We start from the raw sequence: 24,739 nt of genomic DNA, 5'->3' as shown, positions 1-24,739 counted from the left end.
GCAGAAACACAAAAAAAGTGTGCATCTTCAATTGCTAGTCGTTTTTATTCATTTTTTGCATTGCTGGTACACTTGGAAAGATTCAGTTGCCAGCTCAAGAGAACAATAAGCAACAAAAGCCAAGCAGTCCCCTTTCAAATCTTCTATCAGGGCAACAGGTTTTTATTATTTTTTTACTTTTGTAGAAGCCACTAGTAAACCATTTGACACAGCTGAGAAGCTAACAGTTACAGTCCAAGGTCTGTAATGATGTCTTTAAAAAGGCTGCAACAGTTAGGAAGGTAACACAGACAAAAAGCAACAAACCCTATATCTTGATTGTGCAAAGCACATTAACTATAAAAAGATATATATTTATATGTATATACAGCAAACAGTTCTCTGTAAACATGTTAAGTATGTTAGTTTTCTGAAAACATGGTGTCATTTCATAAATACAGGCAACATTGGCATCCGCAAACATCACAAAAGATAACATTCTGGGCTTGTAAATACAGCCCATTGCCATAGAAACCGAAGGAACAAGGGCTAGAAAACACCCTCATCACACGTTTTAGTGTTTAGCATGGCGTATTTGGTAACCTTTATAGATAGATGGTGAATTTCAGCTCTATAGGAAAACAAATGTGCTTTTTCACATATTGAAAGGTGGAAAATAATGTTTTATGTTATATGCCTACAAGAATACTAACATACAGTCATGGTATAACATGTAAGAAAATACAAAAATAAGATTAATACTGTCAATTGTACAAGAAAAATATTGTATTATTCAACAGAACAAAAGTTAGGTTCATTGTAGTTAGTGTCAATCTGAAACAAACAACTGCCAATTAGAGAGAGGAAAATGAACACGTTTCAGGTGTGAAGCTGATCCCTAATACTCCCCTCCAGTAGGGTGAAACTTCACTGTTTGTCAATCTTAGACCTCCTGTCTTTTCAGCACCATTCATCTTCTGAACAACGCTTTGGTTGGAAATAATATTCTGCAAGTGCTATCAATACCAACATGGCACATAGTTACTGCTATAATTCACGACTCTGGTCAGTTGTTGAAAAAGTAGTGTATTTCTCTCAAATTACACCTCTGCAGTGACTTACTATATTTATGCTGAGCCTGCTCAAAGCCTCTTAATAAAAAGAACTAAATATTTATATTTCAACTTCAGTATTTTACAAGCTATGAAACAGTAGATGGTAGCTGTATTCTGAGTCATCTTGCATGAGATTTGGCAGTTACAGCTATGTAGACACAGTATATTTCTCATTGGGCAAAATGAGAGCCCACTCTCGCCCCTTTCAGACCTCTCCTTTACACGCGCTCAGCTGCAGAAGCAAGTGGGTGAGAGCCGCACAGGTCTTCAGCTCTGCAGACAGAGACACACTAACAACAGCCACTAGACTGACTGCTACTAGTGGGACACATGCCTTTTCTGTAGTTCAAAAAGTTTCAAAATACGCCTCTTTTTCAAATGGGGATGTTTGACATGGAAAAATATAGATACAAAAATGTTGAGCCAGTGTATTTGCCTCTGGGTCTATGAAAGCTTCCAATTAAATTGGGTGTGAAGTCGCTCAGTGGCCTATCTAACCGATACAGGACCTCCGTGCACCTCACCATTTTGTCTCTACGCCGGCTGATCAGTACTGGTGAAGGTAGGAGGGCCTGTGCTCGTGTTTGAGGGGGAAGGATTTAAAGCCCTTGGTCATGGGTTTGTGTTGTTGTTGTTGTTGTTGTTGTTGTTGTTGTTGTTGCTGCTGCTGCTGCTGCTGCTGCTGGGTGAAAGGAAAACCGGAGGACATGCAGGTGGAGGGGGAGCAATCGCTGGCAGTGGACCACACAGGAGACTGCAGCATCTGCATGGAGTCGCTCCACTGGGAGGAAGGAGGGATGTTCATTTGGTACAAGGAAGAGCTGGGATTGGACATGGTGTTGGTGTGGGTGGAGTGCTGCCATGGGGCTTTAGGAGGCCAGGTTTTAGTTTTGCTGTCCTATGAAGCACAACCAAGAGACATCATTGGAAAAAGCAAAAGTCCTCATAATAGAAAATTCTCTTCAGTAAATATAAAAAGTAGCTGGTGAAAACAATAAATCAGACGTTGATGGTTCACCTGGGTATCGTCGCTGATGTGGTGGAGTGGTGGTGAGGGCAGTGTGCACACTTCTGGCTCACCACAGCTGTGTTTTCTTGAGACATAACAAAATGTACATTCAACAAAGTCAGTACGTTGATAAAGTGACAGCTGTGCAGGAGACAAGAATCAAAAGTATGATTGCTATAGTACTAAACACACCAAGAAGCATCTTATGCAACCCAAGTGTAGTAAAAAGAAAAGATAACAGTTAAGTTCAGTGCCATTAATCAAAATAAAACATCACATGTAGAATTTCAGTTGTTAACTGACCTCCGTTGTTTAACAGCCGCTACAAGGTCGGGCCCAGAAAACATGGAGAACAGGCTGTCACCATTGGCTGAAGACGTCTCATCACTGGAGCTGGCGGAGTCCCCCTGATTGGCCGACCAGCTGCTGTTCACCGTCTCACTGAGGACACAACGAGGAGGGTGTTAAAGATCCAAGCGCCTGGATGACATGTACACATGACATGTGCACTCTTACAGTGAGTTGTGCTTTCACAGAAGTTAAAATGATGTAAAACGGTGGTTTGGTCAGCAAGTTAGTACTTTTGGACATTATTACATGTAGTTGCTGCATAAATAAAAGAAAGTCAGGAACGGTTTTTAGGGGGTTCTTGCTGCAGTATCACCCTCTTGTTTACTTCATATTAGTCTAAGCTGGATGACGTCTTCCACTTGTGTCATGATGAATGCCTCACATATCAGTGATATCTGCTATATTAATAACTCAATATTAATTACCAACCCTATCCAACATTTCAGCAGGACACCGCTACCAAAAATCCAGAGTGAAATATGGCGTCAGGGATTTTCTCTGTGTATCCATGTTGGTTAGTGATACTGTAGGTGTGGAGGCTGTTTACAGATACAAACCCTTCACTGAAGTACTCTGGATGAGACCATGTCCTGTGTTGCTCATCCGGCATTGGCCAGTTGCTGCGTGAGTTGCTGGGACGACGGATGTGCTGCACCTGGCGTTTCTGCTGCATGGCATGGCTGACGCCAGCGACGTAACGTGCAAACTCCGGGTCAGAGCCAACTGCGTGTGGGGAGGATCAACACAACTATGAGTTTCTGACACACTCAGCTTTTCTCTTTGGCTCCCCAGAGCTCAATCCATTTAGCCAGACTGTCTACCATAGCAGAAAAATCACAATAGCTGTAAGTCAACGCTGCACAATAGGCATCAGCTGCAATCAAGAGTCTGCTGCACTGTAAAAATAGAAACTGACAGAGGCTAAATTCAGCATAAATCTCCCCTCTACAGACACCGCTAGAAAACGCTGGTCAGAATATTTGACCTACACTGATTAGGATACTTACAGCAGAGTTTAAAGCAATCTGAAATCTAATTAAATGCATAAAAATGTATTTAAATAATAAATACCAGACAGCTGCTGCTTCTTATAAACTGCTTGGTAGCTTAACAAGACATGTGTCATGTAGTAATGTATTTAACATGTTGTCATAATAAGTGTACATAATAAAGCCCTTATTTTTGTTTGTAGTGTAAACCTGACAGCCCTCAGCCTCATTCCCTTCGTCATTTTCAAACGGCATTTAAAATAACTAATTAGGAAAATAATATTTTATTTTTATTATTTATATCTGTGTTTTCTGCACATGATATCAATTCTAGTAGTTCCACTGTGCAAACAAAGTTTATTTTACTGGACAATAAAGACTTGAATATAAAGTTTTATCACCTGTTTACCTACAGCAAGCCACTTTACAGCTTTAGTTGGAACCTTTTGAAGTTTGAGGAAACTCCCACCATCCAAACACCCATTATGGAAATTTGACTTCTGATGTAATAACTAGCTACTTATCACACTGAAAAGTTCTGTCTTGTTTCTCTTTTGTAAATGTCAGCGAACCACCTGCCTATATAAAAAGGTAATTATATCATACCTGCTGGGTCGAAAGGTAGTGCGTCTCCCAGGACTCCAAATACGCCCTCGCTCTGGTCCCTATTGGGCCAAGTGTTGTTGCGGGGCCCCTGAGGCTTCTGACCCAGCATTTCAGACACAACACTGTCCATGTAGGTGCTCACGAGGCCCAGACTGTACAAGTCCGAGCTTAGATCTGGCAGTCCAGGGGATCCCCACTGCCCAATGGGACCCAGGGGTGACAGCCCTGCTGGTGGGCCTTGTGGTGGCGGCTGTTGCCCAGAGGAGCCATGCCACTTGCTTGCCACTCTCTGCTGTGGCAGAACCTGTGGTGGGGTCTGCTGAGGGGGAAGCTGGGAAGGTGGCTGTTGTTGACTGATGGGCCGCAGGAGGTGCTGGTAGTACTGCAGGGTCTGTGGCGAGGGCTGCTGAGGCGCTGGAGGAGGGGGCTGTTGCTGCTGTTGAGGCTGCTGCTGCTGCTGTTGAGCAGGTGGCTGAGGTTGCTGCTTCTGCACTGATGGAGGCTGAGGCTGGGGCTGGGTCAGGTTTTGAGCTGGGGGCTGTAGGGCACCATGAGAGATAGATTGGGATGTTGGCAGAGGTCCACTGGGTGGCTTCAGCTCAGCAGGATTCGCAGATGCAACAGAGTTCCTTCTCTTGACCAGAGGTGATGCCTGCTGAGATTTACCCATGTTGAATCCTGAGAGAAAGTCAATGACATCCTGCATCTCTTGGTCAGTTGGTAGATTCATTCCCTGGTCCTCAGGCATGGAGCCATTGGCCAACAGGCCTTGTTGGGCAGAGTCAGGGGTGCAGGACAGGCCACCCATGTGGAGGATACTCTGTAGCCTGCCATCACTGTGGCCAAGGCTTTTGGCCTTATCCTCAGAGCTACTGGTTGTTAATATGCTGCGAGATGGGGTGCTAGGAATGGAGTAACTGCCTCCACTGTTAGAACTGGATGAGACCTTCTTGGTGAACTTGGAAGTCAGCTTGGATATTGTCTTGGGCAAACCACTGGAAGCTTTGGAGCTGGAGCCTAGAGGCAGGTCTGCTTGACCACCATAGTCTGGGCTCTCTCGCTGTAGTTGTATCTGAATAGTGGGTAAGGCTTGCTCCCTTTAGATGGAGAAAAAAACAACTATTAAACTATGGACTATTACTTTAGTTTTTACACAACACAATGATGTAAATCCAGCATTTAGTCTGGAGTAACAAGCATATAGAGCCTATTAACAGCTTTGTGGGAAGGTCATGAAATAGAGAAGCAAGTGTTCATCCATCATTCAACAACTACTTACTTCCTTTCCTTCCACCTGTTGATGTCAAAAACAGCTGTGTAGAGCACATCTACCAGACCAAGAGTTTTCTCAGGGTCCAAACTCCGCTGGAGCAGAGACATGGTGGCTGGGTCCTCCTTCAAGCACCTAAACATGTGAACACAACAACAGGACAGGACATAAAACTACAGATGCCACCAATGGCTTAAAAGCCAGTGCTCAAAGCTGAAAAGGCAATAGTTTGTCTTTAGAAGAAGAAATCTGTCAACTCTCTGTCTACTAGTGAACAAACCTTCATACACAAATATTTCAGATTTATTTATAAAAATACATTATTAGACATTGATAAAATGCATAGTTTTGCAAGGAAAACTAAACTGTGAAATGTTTCAAAAGCTAAGATTCCTGATGTACTCACCATGTAGAAGGAACCTGAACCACCAGCTTGGATCCCTCTAAAGTAATCTGGGGAGCATAGGCCTCTTTGTTGTCAATCTGAGCCGTGTCAACGACCACCTGACGGGATGCAAACACACCTGCATTAGTGGACCCTGGCAGAAAAACAGCTCAGACAAGTGTAAAAGTGCTGAAAACTATTACTGGTGCCCAAAGGTTTATAGAATACTTGAATCGTTCACACTTATACAACCATGATAACTAACAGATGCAATGGTACAGCAAGAAAAAAGTCATACAATATATAAAGTAGTTTAATTTCATACAAATATTTTGACATTCACAGTAAATAGAAAAAGATCATTAACCACAAAGAGAAGTCAGAAGCTTTTTCATTCAACTGGCAGTTCATGGCAGGGACTCTAAACGCATTCAGTCAGACAGTGACAACAAACAGTTTTTCTTCCTGCCCCGCCACAAGTCAAATATATCTGGAAGTTCTTTGAACGCGGCCTTGTCTCCTCGAGCCCCGCACAATTGAGTCATAAAGAGGGAGGGAAGAAAGGGAGGAGTCAATTTCCTGTATTGCAGGAAGTTTCTCTATTGTCATTAAAACAGGTGTATCCTCCAAAACCCGAGGCTGACCGTACGAAAGACAGCCACACATGCACACAAACTGTTTTCTAGCTATGGTAAAACTCCTATTACGCGGTCCTCAGCGGCAGGAAGGACGACAAACAGCAGCAAAACAGAAGAGGTCAACCTCATCGGTAGACTCCAAAAGTCATGACTATTAGGAAAAAGGGGGTTGTTGGTCATCGCTGCTGCCAGGAACAGAGCAGACATTGTGACTTGGACTGGGAGTGTTGTAATAATTCGGTGTGTCCATGCACAATGCTGCGTGATGAATTCTGGAGATGGCGACAGGCTTAGATAAGTTGCTAATGCAAAGTGCTCATCTGTCATCCAGAGATTGTTTAACAGTTTGCAAAGGGATGAAACACTCCCTTACAGTTCCACATACACACAACCAGACCACACAGAGAAAATAAAACACCAGAACATAAACACACTGGTGTTAGTGTGACGAGAGGCCTGACGCTGACCCTCTTTTTCACTGAGGGGGGTGGGACAGAGGTATTTGCAGACCCGCCCAGGCGAGCCCATCCTTCCCCCAGATGCTGCAGGAATGCATCTTTCCCTTTGTGTCTCTCCAGTGTTTGTTTACACCTCCTGGTTGCCTCAAACCAAAAAGACCTCAAGATCTCATCTCCATTACAAATCTGACAAACAAAGGAATGCTAGTTGCCAAACCCGCAACCACACAAAAGGAGAGGACTCAACGTCAGTGTGAGTGATGTACAACAGGCTTGTTCATGTTAGCATGCCACCATTCACAGCAACATCCACGATACTGTGATATCAAAATGTAAACCAGACATAAACATCAGCATAGTTTGCATTTTTGACACCAAAAAAAGTTCATCATGGAACTTTGGCATTCCTGGTTTTAACATGACCACTCACCAGACCAGCCTGGGCGAACAGTAGCTGGACAGCGGTTTTGCAGGCCCCTCTCCAACTGGACGGGCAGACCTGGTTGAGGACCTCGGTGACCGGAGAGTCGTCCCTGGGGGTCACTCCATTCTGGCCCAACGCCTCCTTAATGAGCTGCAGCATAGTGTGCTGTGAAGACATGAAGACACTAATGTCGTCAACACAAACAGCTAGTAAAAACAACAACTGATCTATGAGAGAATATTTTTTTTATATAACACAAGATTACTAGAGAATTACTAAAAACTCTGAAACTGGCTGTGGATCAATGGCCGTACCGTTTTTAGTTTGAGGTTTTCAGTCGCTGACTCGTTAAAGGACACCCCTTTGAGGAAATGAGAGCCTATCTGCACAGGGATGGTAGGCAGCTCACACTGGATGGGCTGGGAGGTGGTGTGCATCCTCCCTGCCTGCTGGGCCTCGGCCTCACTGCAGCAACCCTGCACACACACACGGCAAAATTAAATCAGCAAATCCTGGACTCCGTTGTCCAGTTATATAACTGAATTTACCCATGCCTGCTTATCATTCTATTAATCTTTCATGAGTTTACTTAACTCACCTGTAAGGCTGCCTCCACAGCTTTGGGGCTCAGATGAAAGCCAGCCTTTAGTGCATACTCGCTGTGGCCCAGGCTCTCCAGCGCTGCTTTATAGGCCTGGAAATAGAGATTAGAAAAGTAAGGTGATCAATCTGTAACTTTTCTTTTATCCTCGGCTACTACAGGTTATGATGTATGTATTGCATTAAGTAATATCAATATTTGAATGCGATATTTCTAAGAAATTGATCTTCGAGGTGGTACTGTACTTGTAACGCGTTGTCGATCTTCGTGTTGAGCTCTTTCAGCTGTTGCTCAGGGATGGTGGTGTTGTTGGTGCAGAAGAGCTGCTGAACCTGGATGCCTGCCAGGCAGCCATCCCGGCCCCTCTCTCGGAGCCTTGCTGTAGCCTGTAGAGTGGAGCAGCAGTACAGGGTGAGACCGACAGCACTGACTATAATGGACTGTGACAGCACAAGCTCAGGGAGGGAGCAAGAATAAACGCACTACACTGCAAAATTAAACTTAGAATTGATGTAACAACATTGACACGCTAACCTATAAGAAGTCACTGTGACAACGGCGTCACAAAATATGATATGATTGGGATATGAACCATGTGTGTCACATCTGAACAAATGTGATACACATGGTTCATATCCCAACAACTTTTACATCAAAGGCTGAGTTCCAATAAAGGATAGAGAACTGAAAAATTAATTTATTCTTTTACAGAAAGAAAAACATATATATTTAGCTTCAGAAATCTATTGTGAACCACCTTCTTCTGCCTAAACATCCCCTGGCAAATTCTACTCGGTCAAGGCCTCCCTAGTTCCCTTAAGGGCTAATAGTTTGCAACCCCCTTCTCCACTTTAACCCATTTTGAGCTTCATTGAGTAGAGTGAGGTAGAGGGACTGAAAAGCCTGGGCATTACTTAGAACTTACAAAACAGCTGCCCTTAACAGTGTTCAGAAGCAAGCTTCAGTCCAAAAACACGGAGGCAGGAAAGTATAAACATTTGGTATTTTTGAGCAATGTGCAACAAGTCGGCCTTTCACCTCAGACAAACAAGTCCCATATTTCCATGGTAAGAGTCCTGGGGTGCCCTGTGGCTGCATACCTCAGCTGCGCCTTTCCATGAGTGAGAGGCTTCCTCCAGCTCGGTGAGGGGCCCTAGGTCAGAGCTCTGCGAGCGCGCATTGGCACAACGCTCCTGGGCCTGTGCAAGAGCCTCTGCCAGGCAGGACTGAGCCACCGGTTGAACCTTCTGCAAAGCCTGCGACAGAAACTGGAAATGGACCTGCATCACCGTGAGGAAGCAACGACCCAGCACCTAGAAGGAGAGGGCAGAGATTGCTTTGAAACTCACTCGTACATCATATGCTTTATTGAAGGCAAGTTTCATTCACAATCTAAAGTGAAAGAAAACCCCAAACCACTGATCTTCAAATGTGCAGCACAACAGCATCACTCATTAAAAAAAAAAACATTTCTCAATTTATTAATATTTAATTGTTTGCCACAGCCCATGAAGTACCATGAGAGGAATTCCACTTTTGAACTACAAATCTGAGAGCCAAGGATTTGTCCTCTTCCAAATTCAAAGATTCTGCCTGACCAGATTTTAACTTATAAAGACCACAATACATGTCCACAGAGGAAGGTCTAGCTTGTCTATCATTACTATTCTGTATATGATAGGAAATAAAATGTTTGATTAACCCTAGGGTGCTTTTAATCTGTGGTACGACTGAGGTGATTCTGCTCATTTTTGCACACTGATTTTGTAACTTGACATTTCTTTGTGGCTGCTCTGATAATTGAACTTCCCTATTGTTGGTTGAATAAAGTTAATTTTATTGTACAATAAAATCCCATTAAGTGCAATATCGTCCTCACCCAGACATGATATAAAGATCACTGCATCATCATCTTAGTTTACCCAGTGATTATCATAGGTTTAGTCAAATATATACAGTAGGTTTAATATTTCTAATTTTAACAGCTCTACCAGAAAACTTAAATGTCACATATGTGAGTTTTGATAGAAAAAAGAATGGTGGAGTTGGGGCTGTCTGAAGAAACAGGACACCACACAGTCTGCCTTGGTCACAGCGTTTTCTTTTTCAGTTACCTGCTGAAAATATCTCGAGGGGGAGGCCGAGGAAAATATGCTGCTGCTTTCTGGTGGCAGACAGGACACAGCTACGTTTCATGGAAACCAAAACTAAGCTGTGTGAATGGCTGAAGGTATGAAACCTCCACCTGTTGGAAGTCTTTGTTTTCGCAATTGCTACAAAACAGGACGTGATGTGATCAGGCGTCCTCTCTGGAATGTTTGAGCCATGGCTGTGGAATTTTGACGACTGCTTCAGAGTCGTGTTATTCCATCTGGTGGACCTGCTTTCTGCTGGATGTCTGTTCTTACAAAGCATCAAACTACCTGATGTTGGTTCATTAAATGCAAGTAATATTATTTGGTGCATGTCCATTCCAGGTCTATTGTTCACTACTGTAAGAAACACATAAAAAACACCACACATGGTAGATAGCACTAGAGAAGAGATGAGACTAAGACACTTAAATTTACGCTCCATGTACTTTAAACAACTAGAGGAACGTTTCATTCCGAACAAATGTCAACATCATGGTGGCAGTGACTGAAAAACCATGAATACAAATATAGTACAACATTTCACAGTAAACCCTAGAAGCAGCAGTAGCAGAGACTTTCTGTCTCAGGCTCTATTGCTTCGCCTGTTCCAGGGGATTTGAACAACACAGGCTCAGATCCAGTGTGCATAAGATGAGAAATTCCTGTTCTCGATGTTGATATTGGCCAACTAAACACAACTCAAAGGGGATTTAGAAGCTGCCCCCCCCCCCCCCCCCCAAAAAAAGGCTAGACAACACACACATATAGTCTGTTAATGAAGCTGATATCAACATGCGTATACTCAGAGTACAAAAGAGAGTGGACATAAGCTGACAACAAATAGAGGACATAGCTACAGCCCAAGATAATGGATAACACATGTGATTGGCTGTGCAGTATCCCACACAGTCATGGAAAATATGAGAAATAAGAGTGCAGCCGAGCCGAGCTGACAGTGGGCCCCTCCAAGGCCCAAACAAGGCGAATAATGAATTAATCCACATTTATAGCTCGTTTTCTGAGAACACCTGGATCATCAGTGCACTATATCAAGGAGAACACTGTTCAGATCTGGATCTTTCTTTTAAAGGGAGCGTGAGGCTGTCACAATAACGATGATCATGTCATGTTGCACCACTGCCCGAGCTATGGAAAATAAGGGGGGGCAGGGCAGCAGTCTACTTTGCTTTTTACTTACGGTCTCTTACTTTATGATTAATTTAATGGAACGAGGATTAGAACTGGCTTAATGTGCAGCTTGCATATGCTTTGTAAGCAAACTGCTGCATTTCTTGGAACAACACTACAATCACTGGAATGCATCTAATGTCATCCACATGTTCAGTGTAAACAAAAAATAGATCCAATTGTAAAAACAACAACAACAATACTAGCTGTAATTCCTCAAGAGTTACTGCCACACTCCATGAATTCAAGCTGAAAGTCTCCACTTTGCTCGCATCTGCAGTTTCTCACTTCATATTCTGTTTTATTATCCTGCCAAAGGTACCAGAGGATCCAGCCTTCCTTTTCTCTATAGAGCTCCTTCTCCTCAAAGTGTGAGCATCCTCAAAAGCTTAAGCACCAACTTTGAAGACTCTTGAGGTAATTCTACCAGCATGACAGGTTTAGTAAAAAAGGAGTCTGTAACTTGCAAGTTCTTGCTGCTAATGTAATTGCGACACACTGCAAGACTCCACTCTCTACCTCGTTTTCATTGCAAATACACACCGGTATATCAGTGTAGCTGGTTTTCATGGAGCAGCCAACAACTGTAGTGAGCTCCAGTGAAACTGCCACTTAGTTGCAATAGAGTATTGTGGAAAAAACGCTTGGAAACACTTGGATGAGCCCTGGACAAATACAAGGCACTGGGTACTAGATTTTGCAACTAAAAACCAGAAACAGCAGGTAGAGTCTGGTTGTTTGTACGGTGGATTTCCAACTGCATTGAGTTGACTGGCTAAAGAACCCGTGAAGGCCTCTCCAGTTGTGGGGACCTCACTGCCTTTGCTTTGTGGTTTAATTCTGAGCTCAGCAAATGGCCCCTAAACAAACCGTGACATTTCCGAGCATATTTGGCAGTAGAGTCACTCTGAACAGCCAAGAAGCCGGACGCCAATTTGAAGAAAAAAAATGGTTCTTTGTATTGCAGACTGTGCTGACCTGAACTTTTAGGGGAATTTGGTAAAAAAAAATATTTGAAGGTGAACAAAAAGTATATAGAAGCAGGCAGGCAAAAAAAGAAAGGGGGAGGCTTCACATACCATGACTCCCCGAACTCAGATACATTGGGTTCTTTCTAAAGTCCTCATAATACTTTTAACAGCAAAACAACATTTCCCAACTCAAAAGAAAAAAAAAAAGAAAATCTTTCACAAACATCAAAACAGGCAGGTTGGATTAGCAACAATTATCACAGTGTGTGTCTGTCAATCTAAACTTAGCAGACTATGTGTGTGTGTTTGTTATTCATGTCCCCTCAGAGTGACAAACTAGGCTATAGATGAGTCATCACAAAAGCACACAGATTGCACCAGATTCAATAAATTCTAGGTGAACGGGAATATTTAATCATTTAAGCTTCATCAGCTTCTCCCGCTGAAACTCTTTATTGAAGACCTTGTAATTCTGACCAACAAATCCCAAAACCTTTGGAAAGTAAAAGGACCCACTTCCTGTGCTCTTAAGACTCACTATTTGTTGTTCACATGTAGCTGGCACATCGTGTTACACTTTGCCAGCATAATATTATTTTGGTTAAGCACCTTTTTTCTTACAGACTAATACAACTAACATTCTGGAGTAATGCCACTGTAAAGCATTAGGGTCTTTCTGTTTCCGCCTTAACAAATGTGCCTTTTATGCCCAAGGCAGACAGCAAACATCAGTGCCAAGCCATGCGGTCTAAACTTTCAGAGACTTTGGCCTCCTCTAATATTCATCTGTGCATATCCAAGACCACAGACAGTCAGATTTACCGACTGTGGTGCAAAAGTGTTTCCTGTTTTGGGCTCAGCCACATCCACTAAGGTCCTGCAGTCCCTCCAGTGTCTTGGTTTGGCCTTAGTCATGCACCCGCTCTGTGCTACAAGCCAAGGGATTATTGAAAGACAGACTATACCCATTTTTTTACTTAAGCATTTCTTTTAAATGCTACAACCAAATTGAAATGCCAGTAACAACTTACCCGAAATCACAATATGACCTGTGGCCTGACATGGTGTTTGAAAAGGTTGGACAAGTAGCTCTATACAAGCTACTGACTACAACATCCTTTCTCATTGGATTGTTCTCAAGTATGTAAAAAAATAAGGCTATTGATTTATACAAAATAAATCAAAGACATAGACAGAAATGACTGCCACACCACAGCTGAGCTTTTTTCAAGCCTTGTAACACCTCAGCCGCGTTGTCTTACACATCATATGATGCAGTTGTGTGGAAACATGCCTTGGCATTCAGAGACACAAAAGTTGGCTAGTTTCTCACTCAGTCAATAATTTTCACACCTTTGCCTCAGATCCTGACACCAGCTTAACACCGGGTATGACAACCCAAATGTAGCCAAGAGGCACTAATGGAAGAAGCCTTCTAACAGACACCAGTTAAGCACCTGAGCTAAAAAACTAGTCAAATGTAAACAAATAAAATACAATAGAATATGTGGCATCCAAATTTAGGGTCTCAGGCTGTTAGCCTAACTAATTGTCTGCAGGAGAGCAAACAGCAGATGTTTAACGTCTATAGTTTCCTTGCGGACATAAAACGAAGTCAACAAAATGTGACATATTCCAGCATGTAAACTAGTCTGGCAAGTGTTTACAGTGAGATCATGTGGGATTATGTACGATCACCAACCTCAACATCCTGCAGGCTGAAGTCATTCTGGTCTTTGAAGTTTGCTGCCCCGGCGCTCAGCTCCATCAGCATCTTGGCAATCTCAGGCTTTATTGCTGCAGTCAGCCTGCTGGCCGCCTCCATGACGTATTCCTGCACGTCCTTCAGTTGCATAGCTGCTTTGGAATAGTGAGAGTTCCTGAACACACTGCTGAACAGTTCTGTTAGGAAGGCGCTGGCCCGGCAGAACACATTGAGGGCATCCAAATACTTGGAGATGCCTTGCTGGATGTCAGCAACCGCTGTAGTGGCAGCAGAAGGAGGCGGGTGGCAGCTGCCAGACATGCCCACCCCGGTGCCCATGGGTGAAGAGGCCGAACAAGGGGAGGCCAGGGAGGCGCTCAGGGTCCGGCTCAGCTCAGGCATCTGGTACTGCTGGTGCTGTTGCACTTTCTGCTTGGACCCGCCAAGCAAAAAGCGACGCTTATAGTCCATTTTACTTTCCTGCACACTACAACAATGCATAAGTGGTGCCACAGCACCGGAAGCTCCTGTTTGAGTTTGTTTTCCCCCGTGAAGTTCTCTTGTCCTCTTTAGGAAAACACCAAACCCAACAGTCCCGTTCGAGTTATGTAAAAAGACAGCTCAAGGATTCCACCTGCCAGAGGCTCATCTCAGTGTGCCTTGGAGGGAGGCAGCACAAGTGTGGGTGAGGTCAGAGGGCAATCAAAAAGACTGACAGAGTAAAATGCTCATATGCAGCCCAGCTGCAGGTACATCAGGCCCAGCTTGAAAAACAGCACAGTCACACCTCCAGATTCTCTGTTTCCAGCCTCAAACTAAACTATTATAATCAGATGGAAAAAAAGGAAAAGACAAAAAAAAACTCTCCTTACTTTACTTAAAGTGATAATACAGCCAAGTTTTAAAGTGCATTAGCGTTCCTTCAGAATGGGAAAAATTCTTCTTCATACAGTATATGAACTATATACACTTTGTACGTACATATATAAACCTATACCAGCTTAGTATAGGTTTGATGCGTAGAAAATTCTTCTAAAAGCGAAAAGCAAAAATGGAAAGTGAACCCACAGAAAATGAGACATTGGTCAACAGATCAGAGAGTAAAAAAAAAAAAAAAGAATGAAGATGAATAAATGCCGGAATCAGAGGAAGTGGCTTCAGCTTTTTTGTGCACTGGCTGGTCAGAGCAGCGGTAGGCGAAGGGCAGACAGAGCCAGTCCGTCTCAAATCCTCTTCGCAAAGCAAAACTCTGCAGGCAGTGAGCAAGTGGCCACCTGATAGCTCCCTCCGTCTGCCTGACTATAGTCTCCAGCAGCTTCCTGGTTTCTCCCCTGTCTGCTGGCTGAGGTAGATATTACTCACCGCGGAAACAAGCGTGCTTCCAGATCTCGCTGTTTTCCGCGGATGCAGATTAGAGTGACAAAAGCACAAATGTATCTGTAAGGCCTCTAGGTCATTTCCTAGGGGGGAAAAGGCAGAGAGACAGAACAGAAGGTTAACAACGTGCCCAACAGGAAGGATGAGCTTTGTTTCCATAGTTCCACTGCTACACTTCAAAACACAGAGCCACTTTACGTGACTGAAAACCTGGAAAGACACACTGTACTGTGTTGTAGTAGAGCTGTAACATACTTCAGCCGAGGCCAATTGTATTAAAATCATTTTCTAGACATCTATATTCTAAATGTTGAAAATTTGATCCAATCATTAATACAAACCACTTTTATACTTGGATACAACAGAGTATTAGATTTGTTAGCTTGCATCTTGCAAGCTCCACAAAAATGAACATGACTGATAATATTTCTATTGTTGTAGAAGATGAGCCACGTCTGAATGAGAGTGGTGGTAGTATTACATTACAGTTTGCTGAAGAGCTGTGGCCTAATGTTGTACATTTCTAGACGATTACTAATGCCATACCTCACAGAGCGTGTCTCTGAAAAAGAATCTCTGGCAGAGTGAGGCTTAGCAGAACACAGCTGCAGAGTAAAATTCCTGCAAGAAGTGATTGTTTGAAGACACTGTAGAGTCTGTTGAGCTACACATGGTAGGAGTCACAATAGTCTAATTCAAGTGTTACACGAGTTGCCCTTTTCTCTTCTGCCTTTTCATTTTGTTATGAATATTTTACTTTGTCGTGATGAATAGAAAAATTGGTCTGACTATACCAACGCCAGCACTCCGGCACAAGCACACACACTGTTAAGTGAGCACTTGGAGATATCAGAAAAATACACGCAGGACTGAATATCTTATAAACTAAAAAAACCCAATAGGTGATAGAAACTAATACAATTATCTTGTTTACCTTCCATTACCTTCCAAAAGAAAACACCTTTTATTTACCAGTATGAAAAAGATTGAGGAATCTGAATTTAATATACATAGCCTTGAAAGTAAGCAATCCAACACTAACACTAGTTGGCGTTGAAGTTTATACAGACACACTCGTGATGATATTACCCTCAACAAGCCACCAAACACCAACACCACCAACTAATCTGTTAGATACAGGGCTCTCTACGCAGCTGGGGTGCCATTCTGTGGAGCATTGAAGCTATGTTATTATGTAGCACTGTGGTAAACAGTCTTTTGGGAGCATTCGAGAAAAATAACTCAACAATCACCGTACCCTATTGGATAAAACTGCCTAACCTGCTGTCAGTCTTTGCTATGTGGCTGTGTTGATGCATGCAAGAGTAACTTTCATTACCTACAGCTGCCAACATTCTCATGACCTTCAAACCTCACTTCCTTTCAAAAACAGAGGGGTACGCCACCCGGCAACAGGCAGTCCACCCTTATAGGTCCCTGGCCAGTATTTACAGAGACAGAACAGAGGGGAATAAACTCCCATGGAGGCACAGTGGATACTTACAGCCCAGAAACTGCTGCAACTCATTTCAATATCAGTTTGACAGTGCATTTTTTACAAGCTGTGCAGATCTAAAACTGCTAATCTCTTAGTAGACGCACCCTCATGGATTACACAGTGAGGACCTGCCAGGTCTCAAGCGGCACCAGTTCATTGCCAGTGCCACAGATCTTTTAAGAGGCTCTGGTATGACCTATGAGACACGCATGTTACAACAATACGATCAGTACTAAACAGCGCTGTCCTCAAAAATAAACCACCACCCAACTTGCAAATTCATTCCAGGTACAGTTCACGACAAGCTCATCAGGGATTAGGTTTTCCTTCATGCAAACTGTGTCCTTATTAGTCAGCGTGCTTGGAAGCAGCTAACTAGCACACAGGCCTCTAAATCTGATGGATTACAGTGACAGTAAGTACAGATCAGGCGCTACACAGTGCCTGCTGCTTGAGTTTGTTAATAGCATTTGACATTCTGTGAGGTAAACTGGAAACCTGAGCTTTGCTAGCCTGGCATTATCCACTATATTTCTCATGGAATTAAACTAAATATTTTAATTTAAATATATTAAAGATAATATTAAAGAATCACAAATTAATTAGTCTAATCTTCTAAAGGCCACCTTCAAATCTAAATGACAAGCAGCAGCTGATGTTGCCGCAAACGCCTGAATTGTATGAATATTGGTCAAACAACTTTAACAGTGTGGCTTAGAAAACCAAATATTTATTCTGGGAGAACATTATGTTTTGTTACTAGGTTTACTCATGTGTTGTACTATGGTGTCCTAGTTAAAAGGAGCCACATGTAATTGGTGTTTCGTATGTTCAGGGCAAAATCCTGAGCTGTGTGTCACAGTGTGTGAGTCTTTTTTTATTTCCAAGGTTAAAAATCTTGATTTGGTCATTTGCAGCTCAACTTTTCCTAGAATGAATAACAAACATAGGAACTGATTTAGTGTCGTGAGTCATAGTCTATTCAGCCCAACAACCAAGACAGAATTTTGTGAAAATTGTGGCCTTTGTTACACAGTTGCTCCGGGCACATATCATTAATGTCTGTAATGTTATTAGAAGGTGTCAGTGGTCTGTGTTTGTTTCCAGGCTATAAAACTCCATCAGCTGAGGTTGTCCCTAGAGAAGTAGACATGGCATCAATATTGATGAACTCTGATGGGTTCTTAAAGCAGCTCCACTGGCTGCTAGTCTGCTCTTGCAGGGTACACTGCATAAGAGGTTGCACCCAAACAAACACATGTGATAGGAGAGTCCCTCTAGTTGTACTGGAGTTGAGCCAGCCCACTTTAATTCCCTTCCTCCAGCAGGGGCTGTTTAGGGCTAATGTTAGCTCTACTTCCCCCCTCACCGTACATGTCAGCTGCTCAGCTTCAACAGGAAGGGGGTTTAGGTTTCCTGGAGCAAGCTCCCTGTCGCCAGTAACAAAAATGTCAAACCAAGCATGCCATGGCTAAGCCGATGTAGTAAATCATCAAGTATTATTTACCTGTGCGTAACAATGTGAGAAACAACTGCAGCTACCAGCTACATGTAGCTGGACATGTTTAAAGCAGAGCCACACTCACAACAAGAGTATGAGCCAACAGTATTCTGATGATAATAACAAAGTAATTACAGATGTCCTTCAAGAACCTAACCTGCATTCATAAATGTAACATAAACACCTGGGACAGGCTCCATAAATCTGCACCCATTTACTGACCCCAGATAATCGCCAAGCAAACTAGTAGCACAGCACAAAGACACCTTTGCACCAGTTGTTGAAAGATTGCTTTAGATTTATCTTACACATGTTTGTTGCAGTTTTTTGACAAACCAACAACCCTCTAGTCACCAGACCACCTCTGACACCCTCATAATACTGCCAATAGCAGTTACTTTTGGATCCAATATATTTCTGTGGCCATCACATCACAACTAAGTAGCTTAATAGCCGCGGATGGGGCAGCTGTTACCCATGCTGACAGCTCCTTATCCATGTGCTACTATGAGGCAAACACGGGCCCGCTGCTGCTTCAGCCATAGGTCCGACATTAGTTCTCTCCCGTGAAGTCTATTTCGGCCTCCATGGGCAAAACAGCTGCCCTACAGTCCACACCGCACTGTTTATAGACACTCCAAAATGTTCAGCTCAAAGAAAAAAAAATTCTCCCCTACATCTGTTGCCAATGAAGCAAAGGAATGCACTTCCCCAGAACCTTCTTAATGTGGCTTCAAACCAATGTGAAAAAGCAGGTCGGGAAACCCAACCATACATTGCAAAAACAATCTCAAAATATTGTACATTCGTGTGATGTAGTCTGTGGTTTTGTGAGTTGTGTTACAATGACAAATGTTGCATTTATTTTGTCCACCCCATTCATGAGAGTATAGTTAGAACAAATAAGCAGAACACCTCGCTAGAATGCAGTATAGACCAGCTGCACATACTACAACCTCACATGATCACAGTTCAATCAGCACTGTAAAACAGTTTCAACAAAAAAGGGATATAATGACCTTCATGTTGGGGGAATCAAATATATAAAACTGGGTGCATTAGGCTGATTTAGCTTTAGACTCTGTGACTAATAATCTGCCCACCAAAGCTCCACTGGAGACATTCCACTGAACAGATAAGCTGCAGTGAAGTTTGAGAATCAGCAGACAGGTCGAGAAGGTCAGTCCAAATGACAGGACAAGTGCCGTGAGCAACTGTGTGACAGGAGCTGAAACAGGCTCCTCTTGCCCATAGAACACAAGGAGTGTATTGTGATAGGCCCGGGTCTCGTCATACCAGCACACGGGGCAAAAAAAAAGCAGCCTCTTGCACATGCAGCTGCATGAGTTTGGGAGCGCAACAGGAAAATAATTGCCTTGGCTGCGTTTTAATATTAACCCCAAGAATAGATTTTCTGTCATCAATAGAATGGTTTCTCCAGGAATTATTTTCAAAGCCACTGCAGGTTTTGGCGGTTAGGGTTTTGTCCCCACAACGAATCCTGTTTTGGTTCCATTATTCGTTCGGAGGTTTGGAAACTAAAAATACTTCTCTTTTATTACGACTTTTTTAAGTTGCTCATAAGCACTTTGAGAAATCACTAATTCTGCAAAATTGTATGTTTTGGCTGATCCTGTACATTCTGAAGCGGTAGTGAAACTTTTGCTGATGTTGATCCAAACCACTGTTGAGTAAGCTGAGGAAAACTAATATTCCTATCAGTCAAGAGGGTGATAAAGTTGGTTACCAGGCTAAATAGCATTAAGCTAACCTGGACAAACACCGTAAGCAGCTTGTGGGTTCAGTAAAAATAGCAGACAGGCCGCTTTAACAAAAGGACATAGTTGAGGGGCGCAGAGACCTGTGTCACTCAAAGCACACATGAAAACATGTTCCTCTACATTAACCAAATAACAATATCTTCTAACATCATAAAGAACAGCTGAATAATTTAGGTCATAAAAGACGATAAGGGTAAAAACACAATTCATAATGTATGTTTTGATCATATTCATCTAATTGAGTTTTATCAGAGCATTTGCACAAAGCCTACAAGTCCTCCAGTATACACAACTGGGCCAGATATCTCCAGAATAACAAGTACATTAGGTTGTGTTTGGGTGACCATTACAACTATTGAGAGTGGTGTTAAAAAGCTCAAATGTCAGTTCCATTCACAAAAGACTTGTGACACCTTGTCTGAATGAAAATGCTTCCACAAGCCAATGTTAAATGGACTATATACTGAAGATGTAGGTAGTGGTTGTGTATATTTTAGGACGAAACTAAGAATGTATTCCTCCATGAGAGAGTATGGTGTTCAGGCCTGGTCACACAAAAATATTTTTTTGCATATTTTAACACCAGGAAACCAAGCAAATGAACAAAAATGTGCATTAACTTTGAAATATAATGGGCTCACAATGTTCTGTGCTAAAGTGAAGGAAGAAAATTTCTCATTTACTAGTGAGAGTTTGAAGTCTGTATGTGTAAAAAGAGGTTATATGTTCAAACAGTAGACTGGGGTTCAAACCACTGCTGTGGTGTCTCTTGAACAGCTTAAATCTCTTTTAGCACCAGTCTTGACCCCGACTTCTGAGCAGCTCATGGAAAAGCACAAGGAAAATATGTTCTTAAAAAGATTTTCCTTAAGTATCATTTAGCCAAGTTTATAAATAACTCTGAATCCTGTTTTATTTTAACATCTCTATCATATTGGTGTTCTTGCATTTAAATGGGAACATTTGATTGAGTGGCATTAACTGCAGCTGAACACAAACTAAGACTAAACAGGTTTCCTTGGAGACAAGGGTGGGATTTCCCATGATACAAGGCCTCCCCCTTATCTGTACACTCACTCTCTATATGATGAATGACATTTCATTTAAATCTGCCTCATGGGTATCTTATTCAGTCCAGGTACACAAAATAAGCTGCACAAAACATGCAGCAGTGTAATAGACGTAAGGCTGAAACATCACCTGTTTGAGAGACCCCCTCCTCCACCAACACAGCAGTGCAAACAGAAATGTTAGCTTTGTGCATCCAAATGAAACTCCAGTCACAAGACTAGACTACACACCCGGCCATCAATTGTGTCTCATCTAACCTGGTTACTATCACAACATACAAAGCATTTATCTTCAGACAGTGCTGGATTTGTTCAATAGCTTTTAGTCAATAATGATTTTAATTTACACTTATGTTCTGTGGCATTATACAGTATAGTTACACAGCACAGGCCATAAGCTGGTGTGTCCAGAAATATTACCACAGCCTAAGATCATTTTCATTAAGTATCACAGATACATTAAAGTGTTAAAAGTTTAAAATTTGAAGAAATGTATCAATGCCAATGAGAATAAAACACTGTTCTTTTTTTAGTTGCTACAAAACTGAGGCCTGCAACAAAGCTTGTGTAGCACAACTGTACCAGAAAAGAAATAATTTCAGGAATGCAAGTCTGCTTTAACTAAGAATGTATCTGTTAGGATATGGTTGTGGAAGCCACCGAGTGAAGGTAATATTTAGAGTCCTTCTTGTAACACTCGATGTTCCCATGATACCATCTAGAGAAAAACAACTTTGTCAAAACCTTTAGTGACGACATGGTTGACACATGTACTCATTAAGAAAAAACAAAGAGTGTATGGTGTGGTTACAGTGTAGGAGAATAAAATCAATTCAAAAAGACATGAATTCCTAGGTTCTAATAATACCATGGGTTGGGTTGGGTCATCCCTTCCCCCTCGTAAAGGATACACACCATCCTCCAAAGCTGTGCAGCAAGAGAGACACTAGACACAGTCACTGTGTTACTGGAGGAATTATCATTCAGTTCTGTGGAAACAGAGCTTGTAAAGCCCTGGCCTGAACTCCACCCGAGGCAAGCACAAACAGTAATCTTGTGACTTCCTCACACATGCAACCGGATTCAATGCTAGACTGGGGAAAACTGTCACTCCCGGTCATATCATGTGTTGACGAATACTGACAACAACAAAAAAAATGCAAAAAAACAACTAGAACCTCAGAATATTTCAGAACACCATTCATTTCCAGAGTGACACACACCCCTGGTTTCAGTAAAAGCTCTAGAAAGCAGAATGAACTCAACATGAATATAAACATCATTGTAGGTCGAAGCTGTATTGCAGCAATATTATCACTGACTATCATATGATCTATAAGGTCAAACCACTGAAAAAAAAAACAATCAGAATTCTGTTTTCTAACTTCAAAAGGTCACAACATCTCTACACAGTCAGTGTTTGCAACGTAATCAAATGAAATAAGCAACAGTTTATTTCCCAACAATCACCCTCCCCATTAAAACACAAATGGTATCATGACAATGGATGCTTGCATTTACAGCAGATTTAGCTGGCAAACATTACACCCCCCCCCACACACACATGTGGTGAACAACACTCTCAGTGACACACTGTCATCGCCAGCACTCTTCTGTCTCTATATGATCAAATCCTATAGGAATTTTAATCTCTGCACTCCGGGACCAAAACAGGAAACATGCTGCACATGGTGTCAAAAAACATATATCTGGCTAGACTGTAGATGCCAACACCACACTAGAGAAGTGGGGCGGCGTTATTTATTAATGCAATTCCAGATATCTCTGTTCTGTAGAGACTATATTAAGCCACATTTCCAACATCAGTGTGGTTGTGCAAGGGACTGCTCTTCTGCTAATAGTGCGTGGCTCTTCACAATAAATCTAGACAAAGGCGTCAAGGACAGAGTTCCTAGCTAACGTGGCACATAAGACACGTTTTGTTTTTACACAATGTTTTTGTTCGATTTATGGGGTGACAGGATTTCAATAACAACACAATGACGACTGCCCTTCAACGTAACAGTGAGACGCTGTTGGCTGCGCAAACTAAACTTGAGCGAGGCTAAGAAAAATGACCAGTTGCTCGGTTTGATACTGGTTAATGGTTTATTTTAAAAGCTGATCTCTATTTGGCAAAAAGGTGCAGCACGTTTCCTGCGAGCGCGGTTTCATCGAAACTCTCCGGGATGATATGGCCTCAGTCGTGGGAACACCGCTGTATGTCGCAGCTATTATTACGGCCTCTTAACGCCCCGACAGCGGCGTCGGCGGAAAAGCCCGTGCCAGCATCCGCACACCAACACGTCAAATATTAGAAGAGCAAGTGACACGAAAACTGCCCCGCGATCGCTAGAGAGCCTGGCTTCATCGCCGAGTCTGACACCCGTCCAGCGGCCACACGCATCCAGACGCTCGCCTGGCAGCTAGCTAGCTAGAGCGCTGTCCCCGGAGCACGGCGCCGATACGAGCCTAACGTCAGCCACGGGCACAACCGTAGCCTGCGCCGCCACGGCAGCTGCAACCACGCATCTGCTCGCCCGTTTGTCCAACGTTAACCTACATTACATATTAACGTCACTGGTGCGGTGGCGATTACCGACTGCAGCGCCGAACTAAAACCGCGAACGCCCAGGTCCGTTATCGGACATGCAGTCGGTTAAACCGGGTGGTTAAACTACAGTTCATTAACGAGGGCTTCGTTTGTAACTGCACTGCTGGGACTAGTCCCAGCCAAGGCATAAATCACATTTGAAGCATCCGTCAACAGACATAAGCCACTGACAGTGAAAACAGAAATAGCGTAACAGACACCGCTAATCAATCCTGCTTCGCTAGCCACGGTGGATGTGCCTCATCAGCAGACATCAAATTGGGGTTGTACACCAAAAAATGAGCACACATTTGCACAAAAATGCCACATTCTTGTGTATCTCATTCTAAAGACATCTGTCCGACTGCTTGTAATTCACTAACACCATATTCCTAAGGACCATAGTAAAAACGAAGTGTGAGTGATGTGTGTCCGAGAATGGACGCAGCGTAGCTTCAACGGATCTAAATAGGCTAGCTACGGGAGCTAACGTTAGCTATTCTGCTAGCTCTCTGCGACACGGCGTGAACACTGACGGAGGACACAAGCTAATGTAAACGGGCCAGCGACACAAGAGTTCAGGGCAACAACGATTAGTGACACCACAACGACGAAACAAACTTTGAAACACGAGAAAAGACGTTCGTACGCGGTAAGTTAATCACCGCATCGCTCACCAGCTCTAGGCATCCACCCTCTTGACAGCGAATCCCCTGTCTGTGTGCCCACCCTCCGCACCACAGCAATACAAACACACACTTCCGGAACGACTTTTCACAATAAAATTCTGAACGCACAAATATAGTATCCGCCGCAACTGTTACTTAGTAAACTTATAATATTCATGAAATATTTACAAAAGAAGACGAAAATATTTATTATAAAATATGTAGGCATTACAAAAATAACACATCTATTGAAATATATATCTAAGTGAAAAACGTATTTTCTGTGTCTATTTGCTTGTACATTAACAGCAGTGAATGAATGATTCAATAGTGCAATGTAGCAAGTATTTATGTTTTAATTCAATTCACTTCCATTAAAATATACTAGGTTATAATTCTTAAGTTATAATGGCTTAAGCTGTTGCTA

The 24,739-nt window shown here is 42.7% G+C and overlaps 1 protein-coding gene across 1 annotated transcript; it reads right to left on the bottom strand.

The window, feature by feature from the left end:
• Nucleotides 1-26: 26 nt before the first annotated feature.
• LOC114852202 (granule associated Rac and RHOG effector protein 1-like) lies at nucleotides 27-24,430 on the bottom strand. The gene is made up of 14 exons (XM_029144441.1): nucleotides 24,322-24,430; nucleotides 13,822-15,284; nucleotides 8,926-9,138; nucleotides 8,071-8,211; nucleotides 7,823-7,918; nucleotides 7,539-7,700; nucleotides 7,231-7,389; nucleotides 5,726-5,823; nucleotides 5,329-5,454; nucleotides 4,050-5,146; nucleotides 3,012-3,177; nucleotides 2,407-2,544; nucleotides 2,113-2,188; nucleotides 27-1,992 (listed from the first exon to the last, which is right to left on the bottom strand). The coding sequence occupies exons 2-14, from the start codon at nucleotides 14,323-14,325 to the stop codon at nucleotides 1,642-1,644; spliced, it is 3,327 nt and encodes a 1,108-aa protein (XP_029000274.1). The 5' UTR covers nucleotides 14,326-15,284; nucleotides 24,322-24,430; the 3' UTR covers nucleotides 27-1,641.
• Nucleotides 24,431-24,739: the final 309 nt, after the last annotated feature.

The sequence above is a fragment of the Betta splendens genome, chromosome 3 (genome assembly GCF_900634795.4).
Source record: "Betta splendens chromosome 3, fBetSpl5.4, whole genome shotgun sequence".
NCBI classification, from domain to species: domain Eukaryota; kingdom Metazoa; phylum Chordata; class Actinopteri; order Anabantiformes; family Osphronemidae; genus Betta; species Betta splendens.
This window is presented reverse-complemented; position numbering and strand designations above follow the sequence as displayed.

Bases quoted from the DNA above. Each gene is read 5' to 3' on its own strand.
- LOC114852202 (XM_029144441.1), bottom strand. From the start codon at position 14,325: ATGCATTGTTGTAGTGTGCAGGAAAGTAAAATGGACTATAAGCGTCGC. The intron at 5,824-7,230 runs GTGAGTGGTCAT...GCATCCCGTCAG, and splicing joins TGTTCGCCCAGGCTGGTCTG to GTGGTCGTTGACACGGCTCA. The intron at 5,455-5,725 runs GTGAGTACATCA...TCACATGTTTAG, and splicing joins GTTCAGGTTCCTTCTACATG to GTGCTTGAAGGAGGACCCAG.